Source organism: Chiloscyllium punctatum, chromosome 2 (assembly GCF_047496795.1).
Source record: "Chiloscyllium punctatum isolate Juve2018m chromosome 2, sChiPun1.3, whole genome shotgun sequence".
NCBI lineage: Eukaryota > Metazoa > Chordata > Chondrichthyes > Orectolobiformes > Hemiscylliidae > Chiloscyllium > Chiloscyllium punctatum.
The window spans coordinates 123,763,402-123,779,095 of NC_092740.1; the positions used below are offsets into that span (position 1 = coordinate 123,763,402).

At 37.1% G+C, this 15,694-nt stretch overlaps 1 protein-coding gene across 2 annotated transcripts in view; it reads right to left on the minus strand.

Annotated features, from left to right (window-relative positions):
* Positions 1-2,972: 2,972 nt before the first annotated feature.
* ugcg (UDP-glucose ceramide glucosyltransferase) overlaps positions 2,973-15,694 on the minus strand; it is a 39,779-nt gene continuing 27,057 nt past the window's right edge. The window contains exons 6-9 of one of the 2 annotated variants that reach the window (XM_072588101.1): positions 13,995-14,173; positions 12,769-12,855; positions 9,205-9,394; positions 2,973-5,996 (exon numbers count right to left, since the gene is read on the minus strand). In XM_072588101.1, coding sequence (XP_072444202.1) covers positions 5,826-5,996; positions 9,205-9,394; positions 12,769-12,855; positions 13,995-14,173 — 627 coding nt within the window. In that variant the 3' untranslated portion in view covers positions 2,973-5,825. The remainder of the gene's footprint in view (positions 5,997-9,204; positions 9,395-12,768; positions 12,856-13,994; positions 14,174-15,694) is intronic. The other variant, XM_072588102.1, reaches the window with a different exon arrangement.

Consider the following 15,694-nt stretch of genomic DNA (forward strand, 5'->3'; position numbering starts at 1 on the left):
CAACATGTGCGCTTGAAATTACTCAATTTTGGAAAAACCAGCACAACGCATTGAGAAGGCTGCTCCAGTGTCATTGACCAACAACCTGGGAGCATGTTGCCCCTTCTTCTGACCTTTCAGATGCATATGGTATCAATGCAAGGGGAAAGGAAATTAAACATGATGTTGCATAGAGTTCAAAAGAAAAGAATGGACACAATTTGTGCATACAGCTTTTCTTAATTACAGAGCAACAGAATATGAAATATATGTTGTGTGATATAGGTCTCATTCTGGTATAAACAATTAGTGAGGACAAAAAGGAAAATGGTGGGTGGCATCATCCTGTCTGTGGCTGCTGGCAGTTATCTGTAGTTACAGGGTAGCCATCAGGCTACTATTTTACGCATTATAATTTGGGCCAAATAATAAGTTAAACTTTCTATCCAAAGAAAATCTCTCTCAAACAACGTGAAAATAATTTCAAGGGGCTTTTATGAATTATAAGACAGCAAGACTTCAATAATGAAATTGCACAATCTGATCTGCATCCCTGGTAACCATCTGATATCCTCCTGGTACAGTCTCAAACCAATAGAGATGTCTCTCTTGCCAATTAAACACCACTTCTTTTATTGGTGACAAAATGTCTTCAAACTGAACTGTTTTGTGGATGATTTTAACTTTAGATACCCATTTGGAGGCAGATATTTAACACTAACTCGGTTGTGGATATTTCCTCGACTTGGGGCAGATTTTACACCTCAGCTCTCAAGGGTGATATGCATCTGCCCACCACCGTGGAATAGCAACCAACAGTTTAGCTGTTTTCACAGATGCTAAACTTAAACATCCATGTGAGGTTTAGGCGAGGAGCTGGTGTGTCGAATCTTAATTGGCTGCTGGCATGAATAGACTGTCCTGATGACATATCAAGCAACTGGGTCCATATTCCAGAGTTTAGGAGTTTGAAATGCCACGTCATTAAAACAATTCAGTCTTAAAGCCTTCAAGCCACGGATGTATCAAGAATGCTCCCAATGGAAGGTGTTTTAGAAGGATATGGGCCAAGCGCTGGCAAATGGGACTAGATCAGGTTAGGATATCTGTTCAGCGTGAACAAGTTGGACCGAAGGGTCTGTTTCTGTGTTCTACATCTCTATGACTATTTTAGAACAAAGGGACTGTTCATTTATAACTGAGAGAAGACATTTCTTTACCAAAGTGTGAATCTTTGATATCTTTTACCTCATTGTACTGTGGATGGTAATATCTAAGACTTGTGATTGATATATTTTGGGTATTGTGAAGCAGACAGGTTTAAATGGACCAAATTACTACCTCCAAGTTCATACTTTTGTGTGCCTGTTAAACTTAGTTTGACATTCACTCCTGGGAACAAAGAATCTTAGAAATCCACAGCGTGTATAAGCATGCCATTTAGCCCATAGAGTCCACCCAGACCCAGACTCCTACCCTATCCTAATGATCATGCATTTTCCCATGGCTAACCCTAAACCTAAATACCTTTCAACTGTGGGAGGTAACATCTTGGGATACCTCAAAAAAGTTCCACATATGAACATAAGTTTTGCATGCAATGTAAATATGCTCAAGTGTTTTAATTTATCCAATAGCCATCCTAGCTGATGTCTGCTTTGCTACCAAATTCTAACTTCCACTTCTACAGCTTTGTTTCTCTCACATTACTCTATGAGCCTTTCCTTTTTGTTAAAGATGGACTTTGCACAAATAAAACATTACACATCTGCCTAGCTTACTTTCAATACTTTCTTGAACATTGCAACATTTAGATGGAGCTCATCCATCTTCTAGGTGCCAGCTGTGGCTCAAATGGTTGGCTCTCACATCTTTTTTCAAAAGATTGCAGGTTCAAAGATTTGATTATCTGCGATGTGCTATACCACTCATCCTCCCATGTAAACATCTCTTAACACTTCTACCCACAACATAAAGTTAAGCTAGGCTACATAAAGCAGAAAAAACTCCACTTCAATCTGTACTGATTTGCAGCTTGCGTGCTGTTCTATACTGTAACTTTATCTACAAAAATAATTTGTTCGCTTACCAGTTTGGTAAAATGCCTCCATTTCAGTTAAAATCTGAAGTTTAACATTGATTTTGTTATGCCTCGTCAAACTGAGACCCTGACTGTCCTGTTGAGGAATAGATGTGAAAAATACCCACAACATTATTTTCAAGAACGAGGGTGCATTCCTGATGTCCTTACCCCTATCTAGACTGTTGTGATATTTATGGGAGCTTGCTGTGTGCAAATAGGTTGTTATTTTTCATAGATTACTACAGTGACATCTCAAAAGCCCTTAACTGGCTGCAAATCATTTTGAGACATCCTAGTCATTAATACACTTCGTGGGACCCATAGATACAAATGGCTATGCATCAAAAAAATTACATAATTGGCTATGAAATAGCCTGGAAAAACTGGACAACATTCTGTTGAATAAATATAATTTGGAAAAAAAAAGGCTTTATGTCTGACCACAGTACCATAACCTCCACTTGGGTATGGTAAAGTGGTGTGTCCAAATCCATCACAGCCAGGATGGGGATTGAACACTATGCTGTTGTCACTAATCAGGTCAGTCTGGAAGTAAGCTACCTTTTTAGCAACGCAGTGATTTCAGAGGGCTGGAGGGGTAAAATACATTGCTTCAGGTGAAGCACAGCAGACAAGGTCAGCACATTTTTTCTCCAAGGTCATTAGTGAACCAGACCAGTTAAGACAAGCCAGTAATTTCATGGCTACCATTACTGAAATTAGCACTTTAAAAGTTCTGATTGATTTAACCAAACTGAATGAAATTCCTCAGCTGCTGTGATAAGATTTGAACAAATATCTCTAGAGCATTCATCCAGGTCTCTGGATAATATCCTTCCCACAAATATTTACCAAGACAACTAAGAATTTTATGATCCCAACAAAAAGGCACAAAACAGTTTGTCACCACTTGATTTTTTTTTTAATAACAATTAAAACATTAATGCCATACTTTATATTCTTATACCACTTCATAAAGATACGTGACAAATAACTAATACAAAAACTATTCACGTTACAACTACATTCAAATCTGTTTTATTCAGTAAAAAGTTGAATGTACAATTGACATCTCTGTATATATAGTCTTCTGAAGCAAAATTTCACGGTTTAAGCATTTAGTGGCAGAGTCTGGAACACAACACAAAGTTGATAATTAAATAAAGCAAGTTTTCATTTCAGTGCCTACCTATGTGCATGGCAAGGTCAGTGTCACTTAGCAGTCTCAGATTTAAACCAACAAGGACAAGGCTGATACAATCCATATGATTGTAGTCATCACGTACATATCCCAAAACATACAATCAACATTAAGGCTCATTTTTAACACCAAAGCCCACAGAGAGGCACAGTCACTGAGATCTGTTTAGTACAGAGTTGTTTTGACAACTGAAGATACAACAGTGGAATTTTGCAATAGACAAGTGGATCCCTGAATAAATCTGTACACTATAATTGGTGCTGACTTATGTGTGCTTTGTACCTGCAATTGATAAAAGTACATAAATGGCTCAATAAAGTATGAAAATCATGAGATCGTGCTTTGGTGCCACTTCATTTTCAGCTGTTCCATGCATTGTTCTGTAACTTTGTGAAAATGATTCATTATCAACCACTTCCAATTTTTTTTTAAACTTCACAGCTGAAATGTCATGGAAAACAACCAGCATTGCATCAGGCTGCAAGTAGAATTCTCATTTCAGTACTGGTCAGACTAATGAAAATTCATAAAACAAAAATGAATTATAAAAAATCACAAATAACACACAATGGTTAACAGCAAAGCTCAAATAGCAAGCTGAAAATTGGTGGATCACAACTAGACAGTTCTTGAAAACATAGGACTTCCTCAGGATTCACCTGATTCATGCCAATGATGGGAGATTATGCAAACAAAATGTTATGCCTGAGCGGTGCAAAGATTACACAGGATAACCCCTCAAACCAGTTAAATGATATCATAAGGGTAGAATGTCAAAATAAACAAGGAAAGGGCAGTGGCTCAATCAGTAGAGTAAATGAACAACAGATATTTTCCAAAACTTTCCAATTTCAATCCCAATATTCAGTAATGGCCAGCAAACTTGTGACAGAATCAATGAATTTAGAACAATTTACAAAAAAAATTAGTGGCAATATTATAAGCCAAGATTTGCCTGGTCACAAGATGAACCAGATTATCTGAGCTTAAAGTGCATTAGTTGCCATCATGCAATTTCAAATAAATTCATTATTGCTTACATTATGGATTTGACTGTCCAGCAGTGATTTCAGAAAATCAACTTTTTTTTTAAAAAAAAAGAACATGTTTAAAGTCTAGGTGCTAGTGTTATTCAGAATGCAAACATTTCACGGTCACAGTCTATGAAATATACATGGCATTTCTACATGGCCACAAATTTAAAAAAATACAAATGCTGCACAAAGTTCAGGGCACAAAATTCTCTTACAGTCCAATCTGAAGACCCAGGCATACAAAGAGCACTTTCCACCCCATTTTAACAGATCTAGTTCACCACTGCAATTTGTTATAAGTTGTGACTAATGAGCTCACTAAGTCCAGCACTTTGAATACAAACATTAACACGAAGCCTGGGCAAAGTAGAAATTCAACTGCATGCACCACGTTTCTGCAAAATTATTGCATTTCCACATGGATACCAAACTAGCTTTAATTAATGAAGATCAGATCAAGATTGTAATATCGAAACATGAACCATCAACAGATTGAGTTTGGCAGTTTCTGAATTAGTTGCTGCAATCGCAACTATAACCTCACACATGTCCTCCTACCTATTAGACATTATTCAGTAATGCTGAAGGACATATTAATATTTACAAGCTGTTGAACTTCACACCCTCATTTCCAAAATACTGAAAGTTATAATCTGAGGATGACTAATAATAACAAAAAACAGAATATCCTGAAAACTCTCAGCAGGTCAGGCAGCATTTGTGCAGAGAAACAAGTCATAGGTTGAGAACCTTTCCCATCAGACTTCAAGTGAAAAATCATTAACCTGAAATGGTAACTGTCACTCTTCATACTTGCCACCTAACTGAGATTTTCCAGCATCTTCTTTTTCAGTTTCCCAGCATCCACAGTAATTTGCTTTTGTAAGAGGATGTGCAATTTCATTTGGTCTTGAAACGCATGAAGTAACATCCACTTAGCTGCTTTGATCCTCTCTTTAAAAAGCTACTTAGCTGTTCAAAGCAACCAAAAGATAGAACTATATGCTATTACACATGCAGTGATTAATACTAAAGTTGTTCCAGAGGTTGCAGATAATAAAACTACTTTTGGTCATTGCCATGAGGCCAAACATTGTTTGTCTGTCACCCCCTCTCTTGAAAGATCTTTTTACATTGTTTGCAATGGAATAACAATTATCCAACAGATGTTTTCATGCCTTTTGTAAGCAGTACTGTTGAATTGCCAAACACAATACCTCAAACATAATGTTTAAAGCAACAATATTCTTGTATCTGGTTTTTAAAACTAACAGTTAGGTTAAAATATATTTAAAAAATAAAATTCTAACCTACTCCTTTGCATAGAGAGATAGAAAAACATGCTTTTTGGCCTCATTTATTTTCCATTTTCTGCAAGCTTTTAAATTTCAGCTGCAAGTGCCAGGCAAATAATTTAACTCAATACAAGGACACACAAGTAAAAACTATGGAAGATAGAACAATTTAAAAGTCTTTGTACAAACATCATACATAATACTTTTCTTAATTTAGAGCCTGGATTGAGTGTTCATACATCAATGATTTCTTCAGCTGTGCCACCACAACGCAGTCTGTAACGTCCTGTCCGCCACCTTATAGTGGGATCCCAGAGGGCAGACAAGAATATGTATATTGTCATGGATTCTCTGATAAACCAAGCTACTGCATAATCAAGTTTCGAGAAACATAGAGGACCACCCTGAATTAGAAGTGGAGAGTGGGTGAGGGGAGAAGGCAAAAAGAGAAACAAATTATTGTTCAATTCAGATGCCACAGATTATTTCAGCAATGTTGTTAATTATATTAACAAGACTAATTTAAACAATAGAAATTGAGGCAAGCTGCGAAATTAAAAAGAGTATTACTGCTTAAATTGACAGGAAAAATGCACAGATCACTTAGCTTGTTTTATTTTTCTAAGAGAAGAACTTTATGACTGACAGGTCTAAGAAGGAACGGTGCTTGCCAACATATAGACTTCAGTAAAATCACAAACAGATGATCTGGCTATTTATCGCATATTTATTTTTAGAAGCACTTGGACATCAAAAAAATACTATGTAAAACCAAGTTAAAGTGTCTAATCGCCAAAAGCACAGACCCTGCAATCAGCTGGTAAAGAATTTAGATCCTGGACCTTTATAAAATTTTGCTAGGTAACACAATCATTCCAGGCTATCTAAATAAACTGGAGATCAATTCAAAGATCCAATGATTGACCATACAATTAACAAGCAAAGTGTATGAGAGACAGTGAGGGAATGATCTGCAAAGCTGGTTTTTGTGCAGCAAGTTGGCATACAGAAAAAAAATTCCTTATGCTTTTGGAACAAAGCCATTCCTTGCTGAAAGGTTTTATCACAAGATCTGATTTCTGAATTGGCTCCAGAATAAGACTTCTGAACTGATTCAAAAATGTTGTTGCATTTTTTGTTATTAGTTTCCTAAAGGTTGCAAGTTTCTGATCTTTACAAGGAAAATTACATCACTGATGGGTGCTATTAATGGAAATAAGTGTTGAAGTTACTTCTCTATGATAGGAAGATGGGAAATGGGAGCAGGATGCCATTCAGCCCCCTTATACCTACTCCACTATTGAACCAGATCATGACTGATCTTATACCACATTTTCTAACACTATTCCTATGTCCCTAGATGTCTTTAAATTCTAGAAATCTAATGATCTCTGTCACATACTCAATGACCAATACATCTAAGCCTTCTGGGGTAGAAATTTCCAAAGATTCACCATTCTCTGAAGGAAGAACATAGAACATAGAAAAATACAGTGCAGTACAGGCCCTTTGGCCCTCGATGTTGCGCCGATCCAAGCCCACCTAACCTACACTAGCCCACTATCCTCCATATGCCTATCCAATGCCCGTTTAAATGCCCATAAAGAGGGAGAGTCCACCACTGCTACTGGCAGGGCATTCCATGAACTCACGACTCGCTGAGTAAAGAATCTACCCCTAACATCTGTCCTATACCTACCACCCCTTAATTTAAAGCTATGCCCCCTTGTAATAGCTGACTCCATACGTGGAAAAAGGTTCTCAAAACTACTCCCCTTACTTTAAGGCCTCTTATCTACAACACCCTACTAAGAGAATATCCTCAGTACAGATACCCTGTCAAACTCTTCAAAAACTTTGCATGTTTAAATGAAATAAATTCTCAACTTTTTAACGCTACAGAATACCGAGTCTCCTCCAGCTCTGCTCTCAAGAAAATCACACTAGACCAGGAACTGTCTTTGCTGCATTCCCTATAAGACAAATATGTCCCTCTTAGACAAGATGGCCAAAACAGTAATGCAGGCGTACTCTCAAAGCTGTATATAATTGCAGCAAGACCTCATCAATCAAATTCTCTCATAATAAAGGTGAACTTACCATTCATCTTCCTAATTGTTTGCTGCACCTGCATATTAGCTTTCAGTGACTCATGAACAAGGAGCTCTCTTTGGGCATGAGCACTTCTGATCTCTCACCATTTAAGAAAAAAAATCTACATATCAGTTTTTCTTATCAAAGTGGATAATTTCGCATTATATTCCATCTAGGGATTTAGGAATATTCTTGCACACTCAGACCTTCAATCCCCTTCAAAGCCCTTTGCATTCTTTTCACAAGCAACATACCCATTTAGTTTGTATCATCAACTAAAGAATTGGCCATTGGAAACAATTGGAAAATTGACAAAAAAACAGACCTGAAGCTTTAACTCTGCTTTCTCTGCTCAGATGCTGGCAGACCAGCTGGGTTTTTCCAGCAATTTCTCTGTTTTTGTAATCTTTTCATTTGGTCCCTACGTCCAAATCATTGATTCAGTTTGTCCTATCGGTACCCACCTCAGACACAGCTTGAGAACCTGACAATGATCCATTTATTCAAATTGTTTTTTTTTGTTAGGCAATACTCAATCCATGTGATCCATATTTGTTGGCTAACATACTGTGTGGGACTTTATTGAAAGCCTCTTAAAATCCAAATACACTACATATCCATTGTTTGTTATTTTCTTGAAAAACTCAAAAGTTTTTCCAAGATGATTTCCCTATTACTATCTTTGAAGCATGCAGTCATCAGATCCTTTACAAAAGTTTGTAGCACCACTCATTTAGGATCCTTCAAAGCAACCTCAACTTCCAGCAATTAGAAGAACAGGATGGCTGCATCCATACCTGTAGGTGCCACTCAGCCATTTAGCATCCTGACCTGAACAACAGCATTGCTCCTTCACCATCATCAGATCAAAATCTTGGAACTTTCTTCCAAACAAGTATTTTGGGTGTACCAACCCTTCCAAGAGATGCAGTGATTCAAGGCATTGGACTCACCATCATCTTCTCTGGAGCCAGTAGGGATGAGTAATAATGTTGGCCTAGCCACTTAACTAATATTTATTTTAAGAGTTCTTCCTACTTCTGAAGTCAAGTAAACAAACGTTCAGTTCTGTTTTCTTTTTCTCCTTTTCTTATATAGGAGTCATATTTACTATCTTTCAATCTGCAGTAAGATTACCACTGATACATCCACTATCTCTACAGTCACCTCTTTTAACACTAGGATGTAGATCAGGGAAATGGAATTTACCAACTAAGTTCCATGAATTTCTTCAAAACTTTACTAATAGTTTTTTTTTTCAGTTTCTAATTATTGCTAATCTTTTGGTTCTCTACTATCAGGTTACATTTGTATTTTTAAACTAGTTCAAAAAAAGTTTGTAAGACATCAGATTAGTCTCCTGATAAGAGCATGCGAAGATAGAGCTCCCATTACAAAGAAAGTAAATACATAGTTAAATAAACAGCTTGAAACAATTGTAATTAACTTACATGTTTGAAATACTACACTAGGTTTTGCATAACTGATTTAATCAATATGAATCAGCTAATCACATACCTGGACGCCTCTGAGCTGGATATAATCAGATATAAACCATGCCAAGCAATGACACATAAAAAATACCATAATGTCCCATTTGAAGACATGATGAGCAGCCCATCCAATTATCAAACTTGCAACAAAGCACTCAGAGATTGGTTCACATATAATTGTAGCAGGCAACATGTTGATACGCAATTTTGACCACCTTAGTTTAAAGAAAAGGAAAAAAAGACATTAATGACATTTAAAACAATTCACTCAACTTGTGTATAATTCAACTTAAAAGTAGTACTTAGTGGATGCAATTTTAAAATCATAGTCAGAAATTTGAGGTTTGCTGATCAGTGCAGTACCAACTGTTGAAGGATTGTTGAATGAGACATTAAACCAAGGTCCCTTCTGTCAACTAAAGTGGTTAAGAACAGGAACATTGCATCTAATGGTCTGACCAACAGTGATCCATTAACCAACATGACTGTAAAGTGATAAGGTCATTGTTACATTACTGTTTGTGGGATCTTGCTACATGAAAATTAGACACTGTTTTGTATCTTACAATAGTGATTATACTTCAAAAGTATTGCATTGGCTATAAAGGGTATTGCAGTGTGTCAAGTTTGTGAAGGACCCTATATAACATGCACATTTTTCTTATGTTGCTGATCAACAAAGCCTACATAGTGCTAAAGTAACTGCATAACCTTTCTCCTCTGCAAAGGAAACAGATTCATATAATACTGAAATGAAAACTTCCATATCCCAACAATGACGAGACAGGTTCAGGCACAGACCAAATGAATTCAAATGACAATTGTAATTTGAACTCATATCAATTAATTTACAGTTATGTCCACCAATTCTAAACTTAACACTACTTACAAATACCACAGTACTTGAGCAGCACAAAAACTGACCAAATTCAATTCATAAGCAACTTTAATCTATTGTGGGAACCTTGAAGAGAAGTGGAATTATTCAACTTTTGCAATTCTGCTAAATAATTACCAGCTACTATATTCTGGATAAATCTCTCAAAATAGATTTGCTATTTTGTCAACCAGTACAAACCCAATTTAACCATCAGAAAGACTGCTTACTTCTATCTCAAAACCACTTCCCCTTCCATACCCATTTGGCCCATCTAAGACCAATGTTGCTTCTTGAATTATTCAGCTTCTCTACTCCTCCCTCCTTTCTCATGCTGACCCAAACCACTCTCCAGATACTTTCTAATTAATCATCTTTTCAGAGATGATATTTCACCCCTCTGGAGCCCTCCCAAGCCTCTCTCCAAGTTAAATGTAACCCAGCTATGACTGTATAAAGCCCACTCCCACTAATCAACTGATTATTCATTTTCTTCCTCAAATCAAATTGACCAATTTCATAAATAATTAACTCTCTGATACTGACATCCTCCTTTGATCAGGTTTCTCAGAAAACTACTGTCAACCCTCTTCTCCAGCAAATGGTCCACATTCTCCAACAGACCTTTTTTTCACTGACATTATTGGAATATGTCAACTCTGAAATCTATGTTATTCGTCAAGTGCATACTTCAAATCAAGTTTCCAAGCAGTGACAGCACCAGCCAAACTCAAATACTATCCTCCATTAAGTATAACCCCTCCCTAATTCTAGGAATCTCTCCATATCTGATATGATTGACCACACCATCTTACCCAAAACTCAGTGGGATTCCAATCATTTTGCTCCTCCATGTCTATCCAATCAAGATCACAGCATCAATGTGGCATCTATTGTTTGAATCAATAATCTACCCAAGGCATTCCTTCCCTCTTCACCTGGTACATCAAGAACATGGGATCAGCTTCTACATTCCCAGTTACTCCATTACCATCTCTCAACCTATCCATTGCATCTGTGTTTCCAGATTCCTTTCTGAATATTCAGTAGTGGATGAATTCAATTAGCCACCTGGAAGGCTGAAACAATCACCTTTATTTACATTCTTGATGCCCAATGCTATCTAGAATCACAGAATCCCTACAGTGATTGAAACAGGCCCTTTGGCCCAACAAGTCCACACCAACTCTTCATATAGTATCCTACCCAAACCTATTCTCCCTCCTATAACTTATATTTACCCCTGACCTAATCTACACATCCCTGAACACTATGGGCAATTTAGCATGGCCAGTTCATCAGACCTGCAAATCTTTTGGATTATGGGAGGAAACTGGAGCACCTGGAGGAAACCCACGCAGACACAAGGAGAATGTGCAAACCGCACACAGAGTTGCCCGAAGCTGGAATTGAACCCAGGACCCGGCACTGTGAGACAGTAGTGCTAACCTGATCTTGAACAATGCCCATCTGTGCACTTGCACGATTTGTTGCTGACCCCCACAACTGCTCTTTTACTGCCAATACTTCTCTAGACTCTCCTGGCCAGATCCCATTCTCTGCCTACTGCAACACAACTTATCTAAAACTCTAAAATAAAACAAAGGACTACACATACAAGAAATCTGAAAACAAACAAAAAAATAGAAATTCCTGGAATGTTCTAAAGAAGTGTCACTAGACTTGAAATGTTAGCTATGTTTTCTCTCTACAGATGCTGATAGACCTGCTGAGTTTCACAAACTTTCTGTTTGAGTTACACAAAACTTAAGTGTCTGTCCTCAGTTTAAATGCATTGAAAGAAATGATTATTAAATTGGAGAGTGCGCAGAAAAGATTTACAAGGATGATACTGGGATGGGAAGGTTTGAGTTATAAGGAAAGGCTGGATTGGTGGGACACTGTTCATTAAAGCTTAGAAGTTTGAGGGGTGACCTTATAGGGATTTATAAATTCATGTGGGACATAGATAAGGTGAATAGCAAAGGTCTTTTCCCTAGGGTAGGGGGGTTTAAAACTAGATAGCATAATTTAAGGTGAGAGGAGTAAGATTTAAAAAGGGAACTATGAGGCAACTTTTTTCACATAGAAGGTAGTTTGCACGTGGATTGAACAGCCAGAGGAAGTGGTAGAAGGAGGTATGGTTACTATGTTTAAAATACATTTGTACAGGTGTATGAATAGGAAAAGGTTAGAAGGATATGGGCCAAACCAAAGCAAATGGGACTAGTTTAGTTTGGGAAACCTGGTTAGCATGGACGAGTTAGTCCAAAGGATCTGTTTCCATGGTCAATGACTAATATCTTGGTCACTTCATCTATAACCTTACAAGTCTCCAAAGGTTCTATGTGACCTCTTACTCCGACTCTTTTGCATTTTCCCCTTCTTAGAACCACTCTTGAACAGATGTGCCTCCAACCCTCTTGGTCCCAAACCCTCGAATCCCCTTCCTGGGCTTTCCTCCTGTCCTTTAAGAACCATTGTTTTGACAAAGCTTCTGTTCATTATCTCTTCATCTTTGTTAACTTTTGTTTGATTACATTTTTGCAAGTGACACTTGACTTTTGTGTTAACAATGATGCACAAATGCAAGTTCCTTTTTTATACAGTAACTGTACAAAGGTGGAAGAGCAGTGCTGATGCAAATCAAATTATTTGAGATCAATTAAAATGCAGAATAGCCTAGACATTAAGCACCTACAAATGCCTCACCTGATCATTCGTGACTGGAACAGGGAAATAGAATAACTGCCGGAATTTTGCATTGCTACTTGACTTGCCATAGCAAATTTCCATCCCCTAAAAGTGAAGTCAACATAATTAAACAAGATGACATTGTTAAAATAAAAGAAATTTTGAATAAATTAATACCAGTTCAACTGCTTATTATTGTATCCAGATGTGCTGCAATTAAAAAACATGATGTGCCAAAATTATCAAGGTACTGGCTTCTGTAAAGATATTCTACTGTCAAGATGATCAAGGAATTAAGACAAATGTACAAATTCTTTTAGATTTCAATTGGGTGATATGTTTCTCAGAAGACCAGTGATCCTAAATAAGTTCAGTGGGTACTGTCTTATTAAGTAGCACTGAGGAAGGATACATTGACCTCCACAGATTTGGAGATGGTTATGATTTTGAGATGCAGAAAAATGTTTCCCTCAAAAGGGAAGTCTTGGACATAATGAGACACAATCTCAAGTTTGATGTGAAGGAATCTAGGAGAGAAGTCAGGTTGGTAGAAGTGTAGAACTCCCTTGCATAAAAAACAGTGGATGCGAGCTAAAATTAACAATTTTAAATCCAAGATTGACAGGTTTTCAAGACAAGGGATATGGAGCCAAGGTGAGTAGGTGGAATAAGGAAACAGACCAGGCATTGATTGGCATAATAGGATATCTGCATATACCTATTCCTAGTTCCTAGACAATCATTTGATTCACCAGATTCTAGCATCCCCTGCCTTTTGATAACTTATTTTCTTTCAGAATGAAGGCCATACATTACCACAAGAAACAAGTCCAACAAAGTCAAACTTGGGCTAATACAACAGCAAATAACCACAAAAAGATATTATTCGCTGGGCAATGTTGGAAGGTCAGTGCCAAGAGAGCACCGCGCTGTTGGAGGGTCAGTGCCAAGGAAGCGGACATACTATTTTCTCAACAGAATCTTTGTTGTTTTGGTGGATCATAGTTGAACTTGCAGCTCACCAGGAGAAAAAACAAACAGTAGAATTTGTACCATACTACATGGAGGCTTAATTCTTCAATTAGCCAACACTGTTCCCAAGAAAAAAAAGATTTTTATAAATAAATTTAGAATAGAAAGTAATCAGGGTAGGTCCATTAAACACCAGAAATAGTTCTTAACTGAAGACTTTGAAGTTTTTGGAACTTAGAGATTTGTGTACTCATGAAATTCCAAATACTCACCTGTCTGCGATTGCCTTGGACATAAAATAATCTTCAGCTATATACTGAGCAAAAGCAATAAGTCCTCCAGCTTGATCTAATACATCTTTTCTCATCAGACAGGACATTCCTGTTACACATTTGAAGCCAGTCACATTGGCTGATATATATGTTCTTGGATGTGATGTGCCAAAGTATACCTATGATGTAATGAAGTTGCACAAGTTTAGAAATATAAATTTGACTGCACTATAAACTCAGTCAAAGTCCCCAAAATTAGGTTAGCTTTCCTGAGTTTAAAAACAGTACAAACACCTTGCACTGCAACTGCACTTAGCTGATATAAGCTAATTCAAGAGTGTATCCGCACTCAGTGATGAAAATTATACCAAGAGTTAATACTTATTCCTTAATTAGTTTACAGTGAAATACATAATAAAGATTTGCCATGATCATCTTAGGAATTATTGTGCTTGTCAGGCTGAGACTAGTATGCAGTTCTGCTCATAGCATGGCAAGGATGTGGTTACATTAGCGAGGGTGATAAGGAGATTTATCAGGATGCTGCCAGGACTGGTAGGTCTGAGCTATAAGGAAGAGTGGATAGACTGGACTTGTTAACCTTGGAGTGAGGAGCAAAAATAGGGTGGATAGGAAGGCACTTTGTCCATTAGTATTGGGGTCAATATTAAGGGGGCATAAACTGAAGGTAAGAGGTCAAAGAATAGAGGAGAATTTTTCCACCCAGAGACAGAAATCATTACCTAAAAGGGTGGTTGAGTCAGAAACTCTTGTAACGTTTAGGCAGTATTTAGATATTCACCTATAATACCAAAATGGCTGGGCCTATGGCCCAAAAGCTGGAAATAATATTAGTGTAGTCAGATCTTTGACAACCAGTGTGGCGTAAAGGGTAGAATGGTCTCCTTTGTGCTCTAAATGTCTCTTTGAGTAAGGAACTGGCACAAACAGAATTCAGGTCAGATCAGAAAATAGGACAGATCTTGAGATCACATTACTGCAAACAAACCAACACTCAGCATAATTAACATAGTCATGTCTCTCATCATGAACTCCATGTACTGATCAGAAGTCTGAAATTATCTGTGGAATTTTAGGTACAAGATATACAAGGGAAAACAAGTTTTATCATTATGAGCCCCTTAAGTTTCTGCCAATTACACAAAATATTTTTAGTTACGTGCTAATGAAAGTACTTCGAATATGTTGGAAAAAGATGTTTCTTCTAATGTATTAGTGTGTTCCAGAATATATACTTGTGGTAAATTAATAATTACAAAAAGAGAATGGGCACAGTTTGAAGGACACTGTAGCATACTTTGACAACACAAACTGATAGATTTCATCAAGGTCTATTGAATTGCTTCCAATTTAAAAGAGTAGCAAATTTCTAAAATAATTAAGACAAATTGGTATAATTTAGGTTTGTGCAAACTAGATAGCAGTTGTTCTGGTTGGTATTACAGATGAATGTGAAAAGGCAGATCAGAACTGTTGGAACACTAAAATACTGCCTTTTTAGAGTCAACTACATTTTACTATGTCTAGTTAAAATACTTGGTTATGAAGGACATTTCAAAACAATTTGGATTTTTGAACAAGCCACAGATAACATAACTGTAACAAAAGTGATCTTATCCCTTAGCATCATCAGGAAGGCCTTTGCTAGAGTCAGTTCAAAGACTCCATCTCCTGTACAC